Raw genomic sequence first — 22,599 nt, 5'->3', positions numbered from 1 at the left:
AAGTGATAAGGATTTATGGGGACATAACGTCTTGACTCCCAAAATGGGTCTGATTGTGTGGACGTTAGTTCTCTGTGTTCTGATGTACGAACCTGTGACTGAGTCCTGTCCTAGTGTCTGTAGCTGTCGAAGGAGTGCCTCCTGTGATGGGACATTTGTGAACTGTTATGATAGAGGGTTAACTGAAGTACCTACCAATATCCCCATAGATACATGTAGCTTGTAAGTAACTGTTTCAAAGCATTCCTAGTAAGTAGAACAAAAAAAATGAATTCTTGTGTTTTACTTGATGTTTGATGTTCAAAGTGATGTTACCTTATAATAGCCATCAGTTTAATGGTGATATTTTGATTAAAATATGTCAAAAATTATACACTGAAGCATAGATAATATTATATTCTTTTATAATATATGAATGCAATTTCCACCATGCTAGTCAATATAAATGATAACAAGTAGCATGAATCAGCTACACAGGGGACCAATCATGAAGCAGATAAACAAGCTTCAAAATATATAGGAGTTCTGGATTTTAAAGTTGGAGTGTGTGGTTCATATGGTGGCATATTTATGCCATCCACATATTCTTTGTCAACATAGCATATCATGTCAAATCAAGATAACTTTCTCGTCAAGTCATGATAACTTTCAGGTTTGTCGTCAAACACCGACTTTATATCTTGTCCAGTCAAGATAAGCTATCACATTTTGTTGCAATAGCTATCTTGACATGATGAGTTAAATTTAATTCGCGATACAAAATCCTAATTGATCCTAATCGTAATTGATACAAAATCAATTATCTCTTTTTGTCGAGATAGCTATCGCAAAAATACGATAGCTTATCTTGACTGTACCAAGATAAAAGTCGGTCTTTGACTTAGTTTGAAAACTAAGATTTGGTCATAGTTTAAGTTTTGAAACTTTGATTTATAATTGGAGAAGGAGGTGAGTTGAAATGGCTTATGTGTGTAATATGAGCCCTATTTGAGTCATACTAGTAGTGCAGCCTCATGACCACTTTTAAATTACATGTACTTAATACATAATTATAATATTCATAATATTTCTAATTATTTTAAATAACATTACAAGCATTTACATTGTATCTATGTTTGATTGTATTAGAAGTAATCTAAAAACTGCAGAATTAAACATTACTGAAAATATAACAGGTTACTCTTTTTTACGCTAGCTGTACATAGGCAGTAAATGTACGTTGCATTACTCAGTGTTTGTAAGAAAGATAAATAATTCTGAAAGTACTTTCCTAATCTTTTTTTTTGCTTTAAAGACTTAGGGTTTTCAAAGGTTTACTCAAAATTGTACATGAAAAATACATTTTTAACAAACCACTATGTTTTTGTCCAACTTCTCAAAGTTGAAAATTTTCCTTTTTCTCCCACATTTCCTCTTTTACTTTCCGTTCCTTTCTTTCCGGTCTCCTTTACTAAACTGCTCATGCAAGGTAGGTAATCCAATCGTTTTTCAACAGAGTCTTGCAACAATTCAATCTGATATTTTACCTAAAGTCTTAAGAGTCTACCCATATATTTTTTTAAAGTATCATTTTATTAAAAACAGTAAAAATTGGGTCACGGAGCACTGTGAAATTCGACTAATTTATTAACTTTCACTTAGTATCTTTAGCTATACCTCCAATAAATGAAGATAAAACGAAATGATATTTACATGCTTAAATTAAGGCTTCCCGAATTACTTAGGATGCTATCAGGTAATTTAATATGTCGCTCCCTTTGAAAGATATCAATTTCTAAATGCATATAGTCTTGATTAAAAAGGGCAAAAGACATGACGTTGGGGAATGTCACGGAACAGCGAGTAGTAATAAGATTTAGCTTTGCATTCGGGAAACTTATTTAACAAACTTAAAGCAATCTGTATAAACCAGGAAATGTATAAAGATAAACAATGTACTTGTATAAATGGGATATACAATATTTGAGTGGTATAAAGTTTGAATCGAAAGATGGATGGTCTGCAAAGAAACAGGTTAAGGTAAAAAATCTTGTCAAAAGAATTTGGAACGTCATTGAGCGAGACGTGCGTTTCACTGATGCGGAACTAATATAATAGAGTTAAACAGTAGAGAACCTGAAAACGCTGACAATCTAGTTTAAGCTTTTTGCACAATTGTTGGCAAACTAGGTGTTAAGAGTTTCGGATACGTTTTTACGAATGGAGAAGACGATATACACCGTTTATGAAACTCAAAAGAAGAGTTATTTTGAGAAACTTTCTCGACGTTGATTTTGTCGTTACAATATTTGTTAACCGTGCTACGTAGTAACATAACATGTTGCTTTGAAAAAATTGCTAACCTGCGTTCTATTAATATTTGATAAAATCGAATTAAACTCCATACTTCGACAAGAGCTCAAGTGAGCTTTTCTGATCACATTTTGTCCGGCGTCCCTCTGTTTGTCCGTCTGTTCGTCTGTCTGTGTGTAAACTTTTCACATTTTCGACTTCTTCTCTAGAACCCCTGGGTCAATTTCTACTAAACTTGCCACAAAGCATCTTTGGGTAAAGGGGATTCAAATTTGTTCAAATGAAGGGCCACACCCTCATTAAAGAACAGATCATCCAGAAATAGTGAAAATTTAGTAGCATGTTTTAAAAATCTTCCTGTCAAGATCTACTGTGACAAGAAAAATGACACTTATGGGGAAGCATCCTCAGGTAGTGTAGATTTAGTTTTGTTCTAATCATGACCCCCGAGAGTAGGGCGGGGCCACAATGGCCGACCAAATTTTACATAGAATTATATAAGAAAATTCTGTAAAAATCTCCTTCTCAAGAAAAGCAAAGCCATATTGATTGATTATATTTATATGGAAGCATTCTCGGGAAGTTTAGATGTAGGGTTTTGCAAATTAAACCCTCTTCCCTTTAAAAACGTGGGTAGGACTACTTTTGGGTTTAAACTTTTCAATAGAAAAATAATGTCTTCTTTTTTCCTAGCCAATGTGCTCAGGTTAGCGATGTGGTTCATGGCCCTCTTGTTTGCCAAAATATATTATTAATAATTGTATGACGATAAGGAACATTGTCTACGTATTTTTTGAATGAACCCTTCTAGAGGAGTATTTTCAAGAATTCCCGAAACATAATAACGCTTAGGGCTTTGCAGTCTCAACAAATTCTTCGCATATGAAATTTATTTTTTATCTAAGTTTGAGTCCAGTGCAGATGAATTTTTTTTTCAAATAAATCAATTTAGTAGTTTCAATTAATTTTCAATTTAATGTAGAGAATAGGGGCCTAGAAACTATGTTTTTTTCATACAAGTACTTAATCGGTAGGAATAAAATTTTGCTTTTTGTGATTTTTAGTGTAGAGCACAAGAAAATGCTTATATTGTTAAAAATAGAAACCATCAGAAAACGCTATCTATAAATGTTTAAAACCCACTCCTTTACTATATTCCATATTTAATCAATTTCCTTTTGATGGAATAAACTTGTATAAATAATGTTAAATGAAACAAATGTACTTTGTTCATTCATTTCAAAAATCTGTTTTAGGTGGTTAAATTTCAACAAGATAACCATTATTCAGACCAATGCCTTCAATGGTTTGTCAAATGTACAGTTTATGTAAGTATATATTAATCATCTCTAACTATCTTCTCTAAATACCTAATTCAATTATCTGTTGATTTTATGGGTTCGTATCTAATCTACTCATAGTAATTCTTTTATTTAACATTTGAGCATGATAACAATTCATTTTTTTAAGATTTAAACTAAGGTGACACCTGAGTAAATTCAGGTGACAAATTGCTATCTCTTTACTGCCGTCGTTGTGCGTCTGTACGTTGTCCGCCGTGCGCTAAATTTGAATATTTTCATCTTCTTTTCTTCAACCACTCAACCAATTTCAACCAAATTTGGAACAAAACATAATGAGTAAAGGGAAACAACAATTGTTAATTTCCTGGTCCCTGATCCCCTGGGGCCTGAAAGGTGGGACCAAAAACATAGAAATTAATGCAATCGTTAAAAATCTTCTCTATACTCGTGGACATCAAGGAGTCAAACTGTTGGTTTGATTGTAATCAGCATTGAATCTTTTACCATAATTTTGAAATTCATGACCACAGGGCCAGGAGTTTTGGCGGTAGGGTGGGGCTCTAATAATTATATACTGTAAAACGAGAATATTTAGCACACAACTAATTTTAGCGCCTTTGGCGGAGGAGCCCATGAACGCTTAAATTTATATATTGTGCGCTAACAGATTTCTTAATATTATATTTTGTATGTGTTCAAAGCTTTCACAGTGTAAATGTATAAATTTTAAATTGGAACGCACAATAACGTAATTCCGAAAGGTCTTTGGATTTTATATACACACAAGCACTGTACATATACATAGAAGGAAAAAGTTATGTCAAATAATAATTTAATTGAACTATTGTTACCACGATATTTGTTACCCGTTATTTATCATTAACACCTTCAAAGTTTTGATTCTCGACGTGTCAAACATCTATTGCCTCGTGGTATACAATGCAATCAAGCATGGCGATTGATTTTGCAGACCGTTTATCCAAATAACTTTTCTTCTACAGTGCAGGGAACTAATTTTGTTACATAAACCAGCATCAGGATCAGCATAAGTAGGATCAGGATAGAGCTAGCATCAGCATCAGCATTTAAAAAAACAGCATTACTTGGATCAGCATCAGCAAGCAAAGGATAGAACTAGCATTGACCTATTTTAAAACCAGCATTGACCTACTTAAAATCAGGATTATCCTGGTTTACTAAAACTACAGATTTGATTTTCACAAAACGAAACCGCAAATAGACATTCCTATTTCAGTCGGAAATAAATACAAAGAATGTATTTCTTGCAGACAAATTGGCCAATATAATCCTAAGATTATTATTAAATTAATTCAATAGCCATAACCTCGTGATATTTTCAAATCTGAATCAGCTGATCACCAAACGCTATGGAGTCTACTGGTGAGGCCACGCCACGGATTGCTGATATTGAGATCGGTGATAAAGGGGTAAGTAGTAAGGCTTGCACATGAAAAATCAGTTAAACAATATAATTAAAGTATGATATTATGAGTATGACTAATTACTACAAAATTCAATTGGGTTTTATGGGCATACACATGCTACGAAGTTTTTCAATCCGAATTTCCTCTAAATTTACGGAAGTCAGAAATAAAAGTTGCAGTGCTTTTGTCGAGATTATCTGCAAACAATTAATCATAGACTGATGTGTAATGAACAAAACGTAATAATTAATCCAATGCAATAGTTGATTTTATGTTAATGAATCTGGTGAAAATATTTTTTTAATGCGAAAGTTCTTAAACTTTATAAAAACTTGTGCAGAAAAATGAATTTGTGTATGTACAAAAAATCATTGTGAAATAGCTAAAATAATTATGATATATATAGGAGAGATGATCTGTGCTTGAAAATATGCATACATTTATTTTAAAACCTTTTCACTACATATTCTTTTCCATGTTTGATGAATAGCATCTTCATAGTAGAAAATTGTCTATACAAATTAGTTTGTATGTCCTTAGCTGCAGATCTGTAGCTCTCAGAAAAAAATATATATTGATAGACTGGAGAGCTACAGTGCCACCCATTGAAAAAACTATATATTTATTGCACACAAAAAGTGTGCTCGGTTCTTGATTAATTCTTCCAAATTCTTACCTCAATTGCAAAAAAGGAAAGATTTCAAAAAATTCCTTTATCCTCAATCAAGTACTCTCGTAGTTGACATCTGAACGAAGCATATTGGACCGAATTATCTTTGAAACCAAAATGGCAGTATTAATAAGCGAAATGTTCGAGGACTACAATATTAGGGTCAGGAGGACTATTAACAACAATTATGAGGAATGTTTGGTTGTGGAAACAGCGAAAGAATATGTTAGGAACACATGGTTAGTAATATGTTGAGATTACAGTTTTAAAAACATGGAGAAATAAATTGAGAACCAAGTGCACTTTTTTGTGTGCAATAAATATACAGTTTTTTCAATGGGTGGCACTGTATCTCTCCGGTCTATCATATATTTTTTTTCGGAGAGCTACAGATCTGCAGGTAGTATGTTCTGTATGTAGAATTTATTTTTTAAATGTACTTGATTCCATTTATACCCTTGCAAATAAGATCTCATTCAATTAAATACACAAACTTTAATCAATAGGAATTAAGTCTATATAATTATACATGTATATGCTATAAATAATTATTTGTGTTTTTCCCAAATTAAAATTGTGGGAGATTAAAAAAAAATAATATTATTATTAAGGTGATCAATCATCAATAAATAATTCTTGTCTTCTTTGTATTTTTATAGAAATGGAGTGCTATGAATAGTCCACAGTTTTGTTGCTTCATCACCGCACATAAGAATCTAGATCTAATTCATTCATATGAAAACGCCAACACGTTCCGGTGAAGGGCTGCATAATTTAACCTGTACTCAGCACTAAAGCCTTTGAAAAGTGAAAGATCTTTTTCGAACCAACACCTACATGAACTGCAACACTGGAATTCGGTTTATATGGTTTCATTCAAAGGACCGGACAATCTACATGCAGTGATGTCGGAGACTGATGATTCGAACAAAATTCTGCTTTTTAAAAAAGACAAGTGTTCTTCATTCCTAAAAGTAGAGGGTAGGGACAGTAGAGGACATGAACAGTATGATGTAATGGTGGATTTATAACTTACAATAAAAAAATTCTAGAAAGTGAATTTGTTGAAAGAAACTACTGGTGATAAAGAAAAACAAACTTCATTTGTTCATGCGAACACCATGATTCTATTTATTTATTTATTTGACTTTATTGACATAATATAATACAAGTGAAAAAGAGTGAATATGGGACATGAATTGTAAAACTATAAATCTAATAATTCAATGATTACACTATTTCATAAAATTCTAAAAGATGTTATGGGACACTTTGTAATTTCAGTTATATTATAATTTCATTGGTTAACTTGGCATTGACTATAAATAAATTGTAATTTTTAGACACTGGAAATTTTGTTTTTATTGTTTCCATGAAGTTAAAATTTTACATGTGTACTTTGTTGTTCTACAACAAACATAAAATAATCTTTGTTTTGTCTCCTACTTCAAATATATTGTGCCCTAATACAGCACTATTAGCTTCTAAGGAGTGGTAGAAGAAAAATTTGGTAAAGATGATATAAGATTTTGCTAAATTTTCAGAAAATGAACATTTTACCAAGGCTGTTAATTAAGACAGAACAGAAAAACAGATAATAGAAAATGTTACTGTAAATTTCATGTTAAGCATGTTATTTTAAGTTTTCATTTTTAAAATTGCGAAATTTGTTTTGTACGGTACTTAATTAACAGTTTTAATTTCACATGTATATCATCAAGATGAAAAGAATTATCTGGCTAGCAGCAAACTCTTTATCTATGGTACACTAGAGCATATATAAATATTGGATGATTTAAACTACTGGCTTAAGCAATTAGGAAAATGTATTTATAACACTGTCTAGTATCAAGAGTTAAGGGAAGAAATATCTACACAGTAAAACATGGTTATAACGAACACGCTATAAGGCCAAAAGAAAATATACTCTTGTTTCCTGTCCCCTGACCAAAAAAATTAGGGTAGGTAGGTAGGGAAAAAATTTTATTTTGGGAAAAAATTTTATTTTGAAAACTGAATGAATGCAGAACTGCCAGAACATATAGTATGTAATAACAAGAAAGTTTGTTAATAAAGATTTATAAAGTAAAGGTATCCTGTACACTTATGATGTATTAGTTCTGTAAATATTTTTGGTCAACTTTAGTACTTTAGGAAAATAGTAACCCAAAAAATGAAAATGTAATAAAAACTTTTAGGGTCGGAGGGTAAATTGTAGGGTAGGATGGGTGACAGGAAACAAGAGTATTTTTTATTTCGGCCTAATGAATTCATGCTGATGGTGGAGTCATTTTCATTCCCTGTACTGGTTTTAAAATCCTATGGATAGTGAACATAATTTTAAAATGTCAAAAAGCGTGCACGTGTTTCCCAGGCATTTAAAATACTACAAGCTTATTTTTCTATGTATTTAAATGATTTACTTTAGTCTAAAATACCCTAAAAACAATGTGTTACCCCCACATTAAGTCTCTTATTGCAGATTTATAAATATGGAATTTTCCAATTAAAGTTTTAAAGAATTAAATCCAAATAAAGAAATGTTTTTATTTAAATTCAAAATATTAAGAATTAAATGAATCAGGACACACCGGTTTTACTATTTTTGTTATTACAATTCATTAATCTTGGCACATCAGTGAAAATTTACCAGTCATCAATAAGTGTTTGATATTCTTTTTCAAGTGTTCTAAAAAATCTATTTTTAGAGTATTCAAGAAAATGCAATTAAGAATCATATATTCTTCATTCAGCTTCAATAACAACACTACATGTAACAAAAATATTGCCTATTTACATGGAATGTTGGTGTCCTCAAAAATAAAATATCAGGGGCAGTATTTTTTAAAAAAAATGTATATACTAAAAATACAACTTGGATAGAATATCATATAAACATGTTTCTCTCAATTAGTACATTATACTTAAAACAAACATCACACTAATGTAAAATATATGTTTTCATTTATTCTATAAAATCAATTTATATATGGACAATCATCATGAACAGTTGTAAGATTGAACAAAAGAGCAGGGATGCATTTCTCTTTACATACATCTCATCTATTTATGTACAATACACAAATCACTTGAAATCCACTTTAAACTTTAAATTCTGTCCATTTCATTTTAGATCTAAGTGGGAGATAACTTTAAAATGTATATATGTATGTCATCAATGGATTTGGCGCATATCATCACAACGGTTTTAATGCCACTGTCTGATTAACAGAAGTTCCTGGCTTGAATTTTCACTATTTTAACAGATAGAATTTCATCAGCTGGATTTAGGTCCAAAGAGAAGACCAGCATACATTAATCTTGGAGGAATTTCTGCTTTGTTTACTCTGTCATGGGCCTGAAAAATATGAAACATTAATTAAGTTAATTTCAAAAAATGCCAAATATTAAAAAACAATGATATAAATACAGTTTTAACTACAGTTGTTAACTTTATACAGTGAGTAATGTGTACATCACACAAATATACAAAATACAAACTTGAGGAGGAAATTATTTAATTTTACACATTAAGAGCAATTCATTTTTTTACAGGTTAAAGAAAATAAATTGTCACTGATTACTAAAACTTATGCTATGAAATAGGGGCACAATGACAATAAGTAACTTTACAAATTGAACATAATTTAGCTATTTAATATCAAAGTAATGATCACAGTTTCAAACACTTAGCTTTTCTCTTTTAACTCCAGTAAAAATAAAAAGGAGCCATTGAGGCTGAAATGATTAATCGATAATAAAGTTTCTGTGTGAGGATTAAGTACACGTATATCAATATGTATGTAAAAATATTTAAATATCGCAAAAAGAATAAGGCATTTTTTTTGTTTATACTTATATTTTGTGTTAATTATATACGATAAACATATTTTAAAATCAAAATTTTTATATAAAAATACATACCAGTAATAATTCTCACCACTTATATAAAATAATTTTGTTTTACAGCGGATGTACCATGTGTACAGCTTATTCTTTTTAATCAAATGAAAATTATTCATAAATAATTGTGAAGAAATGGTTTGTTCTTAAAATTTTTATGCCCCCGGATCGATAGATCTGAGGCATATATTGTTTATGTCCTGTCTGTTTATCTGTTCAGCTGTTTGTCTGTCTGTCTATTGTCAATTTGAACATTCGCCATAACTTTTTAACTCTGAGAGCTAGAGACTTGATATTTGGCATGCGTACTCAACTTAAAAAGTTCTTACAAAAGACACCAACTTCAATGACCTTGTGACCTTGACTGTGACCCACATGCTTAAAATAGTTCTTTCGAACTTTTACCATAACTTTTGAATCATAGGAGATGGAGACTTCATACTCGGTATGCATATTCCTCTAATAAAGTTCTTTCAAATGACATTGAGATCAATGACTTTATGCCCTAGACTGTGACCTATATGCTAAAACAGTTTTTTTTAACTTTGTTACCGCCGGCGGCACAGTGTTTCACAAACACATCTTGTTCAATACAAAAAAGACTTCCTGATCAACATGACCAATTCAAATATTTGATACATATTGACATTGTATTGTAGCTCAAATATCAGGATAGATACATATCTGCCTTCTGAAAAAATTATATATCTGTTTAAAGCCTTAAGTTCAATCTAGATTCTACTCGTAAACTAGACACAGGGCAGTACTTGATAGGGAACAGCCTAACTAAGACTGCAAAGATAAAATCTGTAACCATACATACTATTGTTTAAGAGTTGACTTCTAGATTGGTTCAAAAGCTGAAATACATGTACTACGTTTGAGTGAAGTACATTTGGGTGGACTTGGTTATCAGTCGTTCAGGTTAAATATGTACATTACCACAATGTTGTAAGCGTGAAGCTCTCCTGCTCGTGGCTGCTTGATCAAAAAATTTCCTAATCTTTATCTTGATGCCTCAATCTTTATTGTGACGTCATATGACAAATTGATGTTGTAAGTGAACATGGGTTTCTTTCCATCCCAATTGAAATGAACAATTTACATACATTCAACAGTGTTTCTTACACTGCGACTGGGTATCATGATCAAAGTAAAATATCTTACATTGCTTTATTTGCAAATGGTCAATATTTTTATGAGCTACAAAATATTAATGATCGAGCTACAAAATATTCTTTCTCACTTGACCACAGTCAGAACGGGAGAAGGTTGTACATTTTGGCTGTGGTTGCAAGAATGGGTTATGTATAATTTGACTTGATACTTTGTGGATTAACTAAAGAATATACTGCATCTGCAGATTCTAAATAAAAAAAAATCATTTATTTTTTATTCAGTTGTAAAAATTGACCTTTAAAATCACATGGGTTTAACATGTTTAAATGTCTTAATCGCTCAGAGTTATGAGTTTTTAATTTTTTGTATCACTAAATCTGTTTCACATAATCTACCATTTTTATATAATCTGATTAAAAAAAAACAAAACATTGTTTACAATTACATACCCCCTGAGTGGTTGTAGTGACTGTACTGATGATCTATTGGTTCCTTGGATTACGACTTTTCCATTTAGGATAAAGCATAATATTTTCGCTAAAACATTCACAGGACACGCAATAAATTTTCATCTGGATTTGACATAAATTTCATCATGTTCATTGTCCACCACGTTTCCATGCTTACACGTTGCACACACTTAGGCTATTCCACCTACTGCAATCGCATCACAAAAAGGATAAATCATCGCATTTTAGCTGCAATCAATATCAAATAAGTATGTTACGATAACTTCGCAAGATGAAGATTTATAATTTTTTATTTCCAACTTCCACTATGTCGCCATTTTGTTTCTTTACGATTGCAATACGACAAAACGAAATTCGTTAAAAATCGCTATTTTTTTTTCGGTAAAAAGTGAAAACAGATAAAGGAAAGTCATTTAATACAAATTAAAAATAAAAATCAACCCAAAAATTATTTTTTATGGCTTAAAATAGCGAAGCTGTTTTTGAATTATCCACTTCCGGCAGGATAACCCTACTTCAGGTAGCATTACTAGCATTGACCTACTTTCAAACCAGCATCAGGATAAGGATCAAACCAGGATCAGGATAAGGATAACTAGCATCAAAATCAGCAAGCAAAGGAAGCATCAAAATCAGCAAGCATAGGAAGCACCAAAATCAGCATTGATGCTGTAACAAAATTATTTCCCTGCACTGTATGCATGCATTGTTTTAATATGAATAAAATGCGTAAATACTCAATTTCTTTTATCTAAATAAAATTTAGATAAATTCATTAAATGTTAGCTCCGATTGGCCTATATAGTTTTGTCATTTAAAAAAAAAATTGGCTATAAATATACATGTAACCTATAATGCCTGGGACTGGATTTATACGTAAGAAATCTATAATTGGAAAAATAGGTCTGATGATACACGTGTAGTACGCATATTTTATTCAGAGCCCTTCCCCTTCCTCCACATGGAAAACGGTTGCAACAGGCCTGTATCAAGCTGTATTTGGAATGCTGCATAACAAATTAATTTTGTGAGGCTTGATGCACAAAACAAATGCCGATGAAGACATTCTATCTTTTAAAACGTAGAACTATTCGTTAAATGAAGTTCTTAATTCAAGTAGTTATTCTATATTCTGCAAGCCCTCCTTATTTTTTTACAATGCATCTGCCATAGAATCGATGTTTAGTTTTCATAAAAATGTTAATGTATAAGAAAGAAATTCGGATTCTCCAATATATTAATAAATACGCTATGTAGATTTAAAAGCGAGATTTGCCGATGAACATGGTATATTCCAATTCTGAATTTTGAATTATTCTACGGGTAAGCAGTCTTAGTGTGACGAACTCTCCCAATCGCAAATTCTCTGGCATTTCCGACTGGCGGAGGTTGTTTTTCCGACCTCTGACGGACAGACCCGAGATGAAACAATTGCGAACTCTCCAGCATTCTCGGTCATGCGTAGCCTGACGTATGCCCATGTCATCCGGTTTAACCTCGCTTATATATTTACTGCGGGTCCACGCAATGACAAGTGCAAGCGCTTAAATTAAAACTTTGAAAATCTTCTCCTTTGCTTCTGGGAATAAAGCTGAAAAACTAAGTACATTGTTATGATGAGGAAGTGTACCTCTTCAAAATTGTGAATTTCATGACTCCTTCATCATGAGTTTGATTTTGGGGTAGTATTAGAGGTATTGGAGGGGGGTTTATTTATTATAAACTGAAAGTAAGTTACTGCTTTAAAAATCTTCTCCTCTGCAAACAGATATTTTTTCAACAAACTTAATCCATAGTTATGATGAGAAAGGAGGCCTCTTCCAAACTTTTCATGGTACATGAGTAGCAGTTTCTCGGATTTTGTGTTATTGATAAATTAGGAAAATTGCATTAATGCTCTGAAAATATTATTTTCTGTCCCTGAGTACGAAGCAAACTAATTGCAATAACATCAATGTATGGGTATTAGATATAATTAAATGTGCATTTAATTCAATGTAATAATATTATCGATATAATCATAAGTAATCGTGCCTTTTCCTTGGTTCTAGGTTTCTAAGAGGCAAATAAATGATTGATTGATTGATTGATTGATTGAATATTGTTAAACACCGAGTGGGCAATTTCTCAGCCATGCAGAGGCAATTAAAGACCACAATAGTGGCAAGTGAGAAAATGAGAATTACTCCCCTTTGCTAAATGCTGTATCTGTTCAAGAAATCCTTGAAAGTACTTTGATAAAATCGTTAATATTTGATTAAATGAGGATACCAGGAAAAAATTATTGTAGATAGTGTCAGGTGCAAATATCCACATTGTATACCCAATACCTTCCATAATAGCCAAGTGTCCATGGTGTTTGTAAATTTTGCATTCATTATCATCCCTGTAAGACTTTGGAAAACCAAATATGATTCGAACTTAGGAGCAGTCTGGTACATCACACTAAACATTTTTTAAATTCTTGGGCAACATTGCTTCGTCTACATATCAATTAATTTTGTTTTATACTTCTATATGGATTCCTTACAGTGTTGTATGTTACTCAGGTGACCGTTAAGGCCCTTAGACTTCATGTTTCATCTGGCTTTGGAGAAAACTTTAACATTTACGAGGGGTTATCAAAAAGTTCGTGGACTGAGGCTATAAAATAAGTACTATGCAGTCTGTGCTTTCAAAATTTATATGGAACATAAAACAACAAAAAATAAAGAAATGTTGAAAATTTTAGCTTGATACGTTCATTATTTGCCAAATTATTCTTAAATAAAAACGACATAATATGATCAGCCGGCGCTGCCGTCGTTTATTTTCATGACGTCCGACAACGTCATTGTTTTTTCAAAGTCCTCTTCTTCTACCTCATGTACTTTTTTAGATGAGATTCCCTGGAGCTGAGTAAGGACTTAATCCCGCCTTGTTTATATGACTTTACAATGTCATGAACAGCGGCTTTCAATGAATATAATATTCCAAATAGATTTATACATTGGGAGACATCCTCGCTTGATTGTGCCAGTATACTTTGCTTATGAGTGTTCAATACCTACAACATATGATCAACGTCATTTTTTGACGCGATTGATTTTTCACACTTTGACTACAAATCGACATTAATTCTGTATCCCTTTTCTCTCTGAATCTATTTTGACATTAAAAGACAAGTATTCTGGATGCATATTATTTCTCTGTAGCCAGTTTAAACATTTCTTAGGTCTATATAAGTTTTTTCAGGGGCAAAACTTTATAGAATGTTGGAAAAAGAAACCCCTCCCCCCTTTTGACGTCATTTTCAAGGCCTCATTTAGTTGGACATTCCATGTAAAATTTGCGATAAAATTTCATAGAAATTCCAGAATGAAGTGAAAATTTCATATTTTATGGAACAATTGTGTACCGACACACACCTGAATTAATGGGATTTTTGGATGTCAAATGTTCATGTCAAAAGAGTTTTTTCTCAGACACACATAGGTCGCAAAAACGTCGTTTTCGAGGTTGCGCCGCCTGGACATACTAGTGCTTACAAAAACATTATTAATTTATTGAAAATTAAAATTTTTGATTCATGGTTTATTCTTTAGATAGAAAAGATGATGCTGAATATATATTTCAAACTTCACTGATGTAACTAAAGCGGTTTTAATTTTATGGCGCCAGTCCACGAACTTTTTGATAACCCCTCGTACATTAAGTTTATAGTACATGTGATAAGATCTGGTTATGATATCAGTATATATCTATGATAATGATAACTATGATAATACATGTACCTATAGCAATATTGTTTTACTGTGATAGCTAAGATGTACGAAACCACTGTAGCGATCGCAATTTGATTTTATTGATGTAATTTGTTTGATGATTTGTAATTGCAATTGATTATTTGCTCGAGTAAAAATAAAAATTATAACAACAATAATAATAATTATAGTAATAATTAATGTGGAAAGCAATTTGCATTCAGTTTCTTTCTCTTTATTAATAATTTCGAAAAAGTTGATGAAATTTAGAATTTCAGCAGTCTCGTTCAATGTCATAATTTAGTAACTTCTATGGTCGATACAATAACCTTGTCAGAAAATGCAATTAGAGTCAAATGCTGACTGATAATTTATACTTAATGTTAATCCATTATTTAAATACCGCATTAAAAATCGATTTTTCCGGTATTTCCCGATCGTGACAAGAACCACATGGCGGATGTGACCAGTCACAATTTGTCCGTTGTCTGACGCGTCGTTGTCTCCTCCATGGTCATCGTTGTCGGCGTTGTCGTGAACTTTTCCATTTTCATCTTCTAATGTGTTAGAAACTTCCGCGTTTGTTTTGCTCTAAATTGCATTTTGCATTCTCTTATGAACTTTTCAACTTGAATAATGTTCGTTATCACCAAATATTTCTTTGTACAAATTTAAGTATGGAAATTTATTTATTTATTTTAATCGCAAAAAACTGTGACCTCACCGATTAACGGACGGTTATAAGAAAACAAAATATTCTACCTATACTAAATAAGTGAAACATTATGACGTCATAGTAGGCGAGATGGCACCAATTTAAGAACACATGTTTTCGTAATATTGATATTTAGAAATAAAATCTAATTCCAGAAGTTGAATAGAAACGTGTAAACATTAACAAAAATAAAATGATTTTATTTTTATATACTGTTGAATCGCTCATCTTGATTAAAATCTACCACCGATGACGCCATATGTACATTAAATAACTTCGGAATCGATCATTTGGTTTTAAGAGAATCTGGTTAAGACGACATATATACAAAGAAACGTATAATTGTGTTTAAAAGCAAATATGATGATTATTATGTGAAATGCATGTGACGTTCAGTAATAAACAGCATGTTAATTTTTTTTTTTCATCGATTATATTCTCATTGGAAGACAGTTAGCTATCTACGTATTACGGTCGTCCTTTCCTCTGTCATTCATGACTAAAATAATGCAACAGAAAACGAAAAGCTGGATTTTTCACAATATATGATTTGTACAGATGGAAAGTTTGCCTTCTAAAATACTAGGAAATTGCTGCTAGAATCCTGAGTTCATCATGGATTTACGAAAAATCTCGGGTCATATATATAAAATTCAAAACATCGTTTAAGGTTTCGTGCAAATGTGGGAATGATTTTTTTTTTTATTGAAAGGACAGTGGGTTTATAGTAGCACATTTTAGGCAAAATAGATGTTTTTCGACTACATGTATATTATTGTTGTTCTATTAGTTTTTTTATTAAGGAACGTTTCGCTATTATTAGAAGTCACGTGATGTCTTGGTGTTGGTGCTTTGCTTTAGATACTCTTTCATCTTTGTGCAATTCTTAATAATACAGGGTGTTTCAACAAACTTGTCCCGACTTTGCCATTTCATAAAAAACAAATTATGCCGCATTCATGAAAGAAAAGTTTGCAGAAAAAAAGAACAATTTAATTATTACAAGAGTTTTTCAAAAGTTAGATCATTTATTTGTAAGACAGACATTTTAACAACATGGTCATTACAGATATACTTTGATTTGCCTTCATTTTTTATTGCAAACTAACAATGGTAATTTCCATTCCAACGTCGATACTATATATCCAGGAGAACTTGACATAAAAGATACCACAGAGTCTGACACATCTGTTTCATACTTGGATATTTTACTTTAAAAAGACTGTAATGGTAACCTTAAAACCAAGTTATATGATAAACGTGATGACTTTAACTTTTCTATCGTCAACTTTCCTTACTTGTGCAGCAATATACCTCCATCAACTGCATCCAGCGTGTATATATCTCAGTTGCATCGATACGCAAGAGCATGATCTACGCATGAAAAATTTCTAAAACGAGGTAGATTATTGACAAGCAAGTTGATGAAGCAAGAATATCAGCAGTCTCCTTTAAAGTCTTCATTTCGTAAGTTCTATGGTCGATACAATGACCTTGTAATCAAATACAATTTATCATAGAGTCAATTGCTGACTGATTTTTTTCAAACCAATTGTTAGTCCATTATTTATACACTGAATTGTCGACGGATTTTTCCTTGATTTCCTTGTCGTGGCAATGAGCACACGGCGGGTGTCACCGGTCAGCTGGGGATGCTCACTCCTCCATGGCACTGATCCCACCTTTGATGTTTCGGAGGTCTGTGATTGCTCTGTTCTTGTTTTGTATTGTTTTATGGACTTTGAGATTAAATACTGTTTGTTATTTTCATATACTTCTTTATAAATTTCCACCTTTTTCCGTCACCAGTTTCATTCTGTGTCTGAAGTTTCTGATTATATGTCTGCACAAGTGTCCAAAGAAATATGTCAAATTTCTCTTCTGATAGCCATTTTCAGAGCATTTTTTATCTTGTGGGGGTGGTGAATAAACACGATCCTTTAAATATCCCCATAAAAAGAAATATAAAATCTAAAGGGTTGAGATCGGGTGAATGTAGTGGCAACTCAATGTTTGATCGAAGAGATATAAAGTTTTCTCCAAACCTTTGAGACAGAAATTCCAGCAGAATCTTTGCGATGTGAGGAGTGGCACCAACCTGTTAAAACCAAACAGTGTTAATTTCTATTCCTCTTCTCAGATTAGTAAGGTATCGTGTAGATTTTACTGTTGTGGTTTTACCATCCTCTTCATAGAAAAAGGTCCTATGATACTGATACTGCTCATTGCCACTCAGACTGTTACATTCTGGCTATGTAATGATCTCTCTTCATAGAAGTCAGGCTTTGAAGTTCCCTCCAAAACGCATGTCTTGCTTGTTTACATGTCCATCAAATGTAAAATTGCTTCATCCGAGAACCATAGCATGTCGGTTAAAGAAATGTTTTTCAACATCCACTTAGCAAAACAAAGCCGGGAGGAAATATCGGTATTTTTCAGATGTTGCATTATCGAAATCTTATAAGGTGATAATTTTAAGTTCAAATTTCAATATTCTATAAACTGAAGAGAAACTAACGTTTGAATCAAGTTCTCTAAAGACTCTTCTCATTGATTTCTCTGTTGTTTCCTTGATGATTATCTTCACATTATCAATATTTTCATCTGACCGTCAAGTCCTTGGCCTTATATGCGTATCTTTTCTTCTGTCACCAATGGTCCTATACTGATCAAATTTTGACACAATCCAAAAAATCTGTTTTCCAGAGAGAAGATTTATATCTTGGTACTTCTTTTTAAAAATCTTCCAACCCATGCTTGCACTGCTCTTAAAACTAAGTATTTTATTCATCTCAATTTTAAAATAAATTTTGATAAAGATCAATATTCTTAATGGGTGTATGTTGTAAAAGGACTACACTTAATTTCATTTATTCTTTTCGTAGAGATCTTGAAAGAAACAAAATCACCACAATATATGACAGTGCCTTCGCCAGCTTACACAATTTAACTTACCTGTAAGTATGTCTAGTACTTATTGTAACAGAAAAAGTTATATATGTTAACTAAAAGTCTACCACAGTCTCAGTTGGTGAATCAATGCCTACTACTAGTAATTTTCTACTATTGCTTTCATACATTTTTTTGTTTGCAGTTTGGGTTTATTTCAATTTTAGTCAAGAAATCTTTTTAAATAGCAATGTTTTCAAATGACATTCACCAAACCAATATTTTATTCAACAACAAAAATATGCACTGGGTATAAACAAATACATTTGGTGCTTAATACTTGTTGATTTAATATAGCTAGATCTTTATGATGAACCCATTCAAGTCTAAATGAGCTTGTGTTTGTTGGATTCCTCTCTCTATATATACATGTATATATTACAATAATGTTTGAAACTAGCATGCTCTTTAAAAAAAAGGAAATATAATCTCTCCTGAAATTTGTAAGATAAGATGTAATACTTTATTTTTTTTTTGTTAAAGTCGTTTTTTTAATTTGTTTTTCTCGGTTTTCACGTTGACTTTTGTATAGCATTGTTTCTTTATAGATAATGCATGGAACTTTAATATGAAATATATGCATTGATATACAACCTGTGAAGTACTTATTGTACGGCAGCAATATATATCTACTTCACTTCAAATAAATAAACTGGAGGTATCTTTAAAATAATTGGTACATTTCATAAACACATAAATATATTTTTAAATGTACTTTTTAAAAAGTTTTAACTAATTTATGTTTTAGGTTTATTGGTGTTTTTTTATGTTGTAACTTCTGTAATATTTTTTAAAGTGTTAAATACCTTCAAAGGGAAAAAGTTGAAATTTGTTCCCATATCTTTTTATTATTTTATGTGTTATCCAATCAATTTCAATTTTCGCAGGCCTTTCCGACTAGCAAAAATTTCTGAACTCTCTGGAAAGCCCGCGAAGATGAAATTGATAACACAAAATGAATCACTTTTTTGATATATTCGAATTGTAATAAGCCTTCGTTGTATTTGAAAACTTTGTTTGTTCTAACAATTATATATTTCACTAAAATTCTACATGTAATTTCAACAAAAGATATTATATCTAGAAATGTTGGCAACTCATCACATCGTAAAAAATACTAAAATCTTTATTAATGTGATAAGTTGTCCCTAAATTAATATAACAATAACATACCCATTATATCAGGAATTGTGTCTAGATATGATGTAATACATTTTATTTTTGTGACGTCGTAATCAGATGAAAACAAGAAAATTGTACAAACAATAGATATTGTGTACTCGTTACCAGTTTTACCGACTAGAAGCAAAACCACGACCTAGCTTATAGGATTTTATTTTAATTTATGCAACCGAGTACGAAATCAAAGAAAATAATTAAGGAAACATTCATGAAAAAGGAATTTAATGTAAAGTATCAAACATAGATTAATGATAAAGGTGATGACTCTTACTTTTTAATCGTTGTTTTAAGAACTGTAAATTTTTCAGACAAATCTTTCGACTTTTTTTTGTCTTCAGTGAAAGCTTAAGATAAAGATCCCCTCAAAAAAAAATTCTTTGGAAAGTCTTTAGGGCATAATCAGCCGTTACTTGACGAAAGCCTTATTTATTTCGACAACTTTTCCACTAATAAAGTAAATCTCATAATATGGAAAGCCTTTCTGTAGCTTGTTCTTGTTGCTTAAAAAACTAGAGAAAACATGAGAATTTGAGTTGAGTGAAAATGTAATTTATTGACCAGATACTTGACGAAAGTGATCAAAAGCACATAAATATACACTATTACATACAATCATGTAAATTATAGCTAGGATAAGGTCAATTAATGAATAGTTTCAACTTATATATGATATATTGCGAGTTAGTGCTTATTCCAGCTCTTGTTATATAATGATTACCAAGTTTGTGTAACAAGAAGATTAGGTAAACAAAGAGACCACACGGCATGCTAAATACTTGATGTTATACAATGCGGTAAAATCTATACAACAAAAATTCAACAATTGAGATTTCCTTTTCAAATATTGGTATTAAATGGGGGGAGAATGGGAGTTGGCGGTAAATTGACTACAACGTCATGTTTCCGCAAAATTAAATTAATTGAGCACTCGATCCCGATCAAGCCGAATCCGATCCAAACAAGAGTTCGATTTCGATCCAGTCGACCCCGTTCCAAATACATTAAAAATCAATAACATCTGCAATTTTAATCAAACTATGTTATAAGCAATGTAAGAAAGATTGTAGGTATATAAAACATTTTATGAAACATAAAATCTTATAAAACTCTCATTAGTATTTTAAAAGCGATTTATTCTTAAAACATAACCACAACAACAAAATTGTACGTTTCATTGTACATTTTAAAGCAATATAATATTATTTTATATATTTATTTTACTATTCACATTTTATCTTCGAAAAACTAAATGACATACACTTTAGAAAATATTTACAATTTAAGTTTCAATACAGATTTTCCTATGACCAATTTTTTCTTCAGCTTTGTAATTGTTACATGTATGTCATATGTCAAACTTCCTTCACAATCTATAGCATTAGATATTTACTTAACATAACAGTATATGCAATCAAATTTGAATACACGAACATTACGGATTTATCGTCAATTAATAAAATATCTTTTTTGTAGGTACATTCATAACAATAACATAACCGTATTGGACAGAGATATTTTCCTGGGACTTTCAAAATTAGAAACTCTGTAAGGATGCTGGATATATAATTTTTCAATCATTCCAGTCTTAATAGCATCGTAAAGCGTAATTAACATGGTTTTAATATTTTCTGTTTCTACAAATTAATTCAGTTGCTTTATGTAGGTATCAGTTGATACGCTAATCAAATAATTGTGATATTATTTTAATTCCAAATTTAACATGTACATTAAAACTGTTTTATTTATTTTAGTACAGTAGAAAACAATCCTCTGCACTGTGGCTGCATCTCAGCCGAGTTTGTCAGATTTGCCAAATTAAGAAACTTGAAGTTACGATTATGGTCTGAACCGACATGTTCAACTCCCAGTAATCTGACTGGAGTATTATTGCGGGATCTGTCCTCAGAGGACATGGATTGTGACGTCACTACTGCAACAACGACAGGTACAGTTATCATTTTCTAACTTTAAAAACTCTCACTGATTTGTCTGTGTTTCCTCATAGACAACATATCCTATAATAGACACGTTTACAACACACTGTAAATTACATATTTTCGTGGGGTCAAATTTTCGTGGTTTGAGGAAAAAATGTCGGTTCGTGGGGCTTTGGTTTCGTGGATGAAGAACTTTTTATAAGTAGTGCATATGAAAATATACATTTCGTGGTGGACATAAATTCATTGGTCTCTTTATACCACGAAAACAACGAAAATTAAACCCCCACGAAAAATAGTGATTTCACAGAATCCTATAATAGAAAATAGACAACATATTCATAATAGAAACATAGACAAACATATCCTATAATTGATACATCGACAACATATTCTATAATTGACCCATAAACAATATATCCTATAATTGACACATGGACAACATATCCTATAAATGACACATAGACAACATTTTCTATAATAGACACCTCTTTTTGGACTCAACTGAAGTTGAAAGGTGAGGTAAAATTCAACATTGTAACATTGATGTTGAAAGGGGTGACAAAGCAAGTTAGAGTATATTAACCTACCTTACTTATGTGTACTTTACTTATGTTTACTTTACTTACGTATAGTTGTAAATATTCTTCTTTCATGTAAATTGGTTGAATCCGATTCGCCGAGAAACATTTCCTAAAAGATGACTATTTCCCGTTGAATAATGAAGCCTCGCCGTCCAGCGCAGCAAAAGGCAACATTGCATGACGAAAAGTGATTTACTACGAAATAAATGTTGACCTAACATAATTTATGCGCGCAAGGTTCTCGTAATATGTATTTGCACTGGCGGAAAACTTTTGCTCCCAAAAA

At 31.6% G+C, this 22,599-nt stretch overlaps 1 protein-coding gene across 1 annotated transcript; it reads left to right on the top strand.

Annotated features, from left to right (window-relative positions):
- Positions 1-22,564, top strand: LOC134251019 (slit homolog 2 protein-like). Its single transcript, XM_062733383.1, has 5 exons — positions 1-222; positions 3,549-3,620; positions 18,547-18,618; positions 21,266-21,337; positions 21,544-22,564. Exons 1-5 carry the CDS (start codon positions 44-46, stop codon positions 21,755-21,757), a joined length of 609 nt encoding a protein of 202 aa, XP_062589367.1. The 5' UTR covers positions 1-43; the 3' UTR covers positions 21,758-22,564.
- The last annotated feature ends 35 nt before the right edge of the window (positions 22,565-22,599 follow it).

This window comes from Saccostrea cucullata, unplaced genomic scaffold (genome assembly GCF_032062105.1).
Source record: "Saccostrea cucullata isolate Sc308-1 unplaced genomic scaffold, CSIRO_AGI_Scuc_v1 ctg2396, whole genome shotgun sequence".
Classification (NCBI taxonomy): domain Eukaryota; kingdom Metazoa; phylum Mollusca; class Bivalvia; order Ostreida; family Ostreidae; genus Saccostrea; species Saccostrea cuccullata.
This window is presented reverse-complemented; position numbering and strand designations above follow the sequence as displayed.

Coding starts and splice junctions, on each gene's coding strand:
- LOC134251019 (XM_062733383.1), top strand. CDS start 44: ATGGGTCTGATTGTGTGGACGTTAGTTCTCTGTGTTCTGATGTACGAA. Junction 223..3,548: donor CCCATAGATACATGTAGCTT/GTAAGTAACTGT, acceptor AATCTGTTTTAG/GTGGTTAAATTTCAACAAGA. Junction 3,621..18,546: donor TTGTCAAATGTACAGTTTAT/GTAAGTATATAT, acceptor TTCTTTTCGTAG/AGATCTTGAAAGAAACAAAA.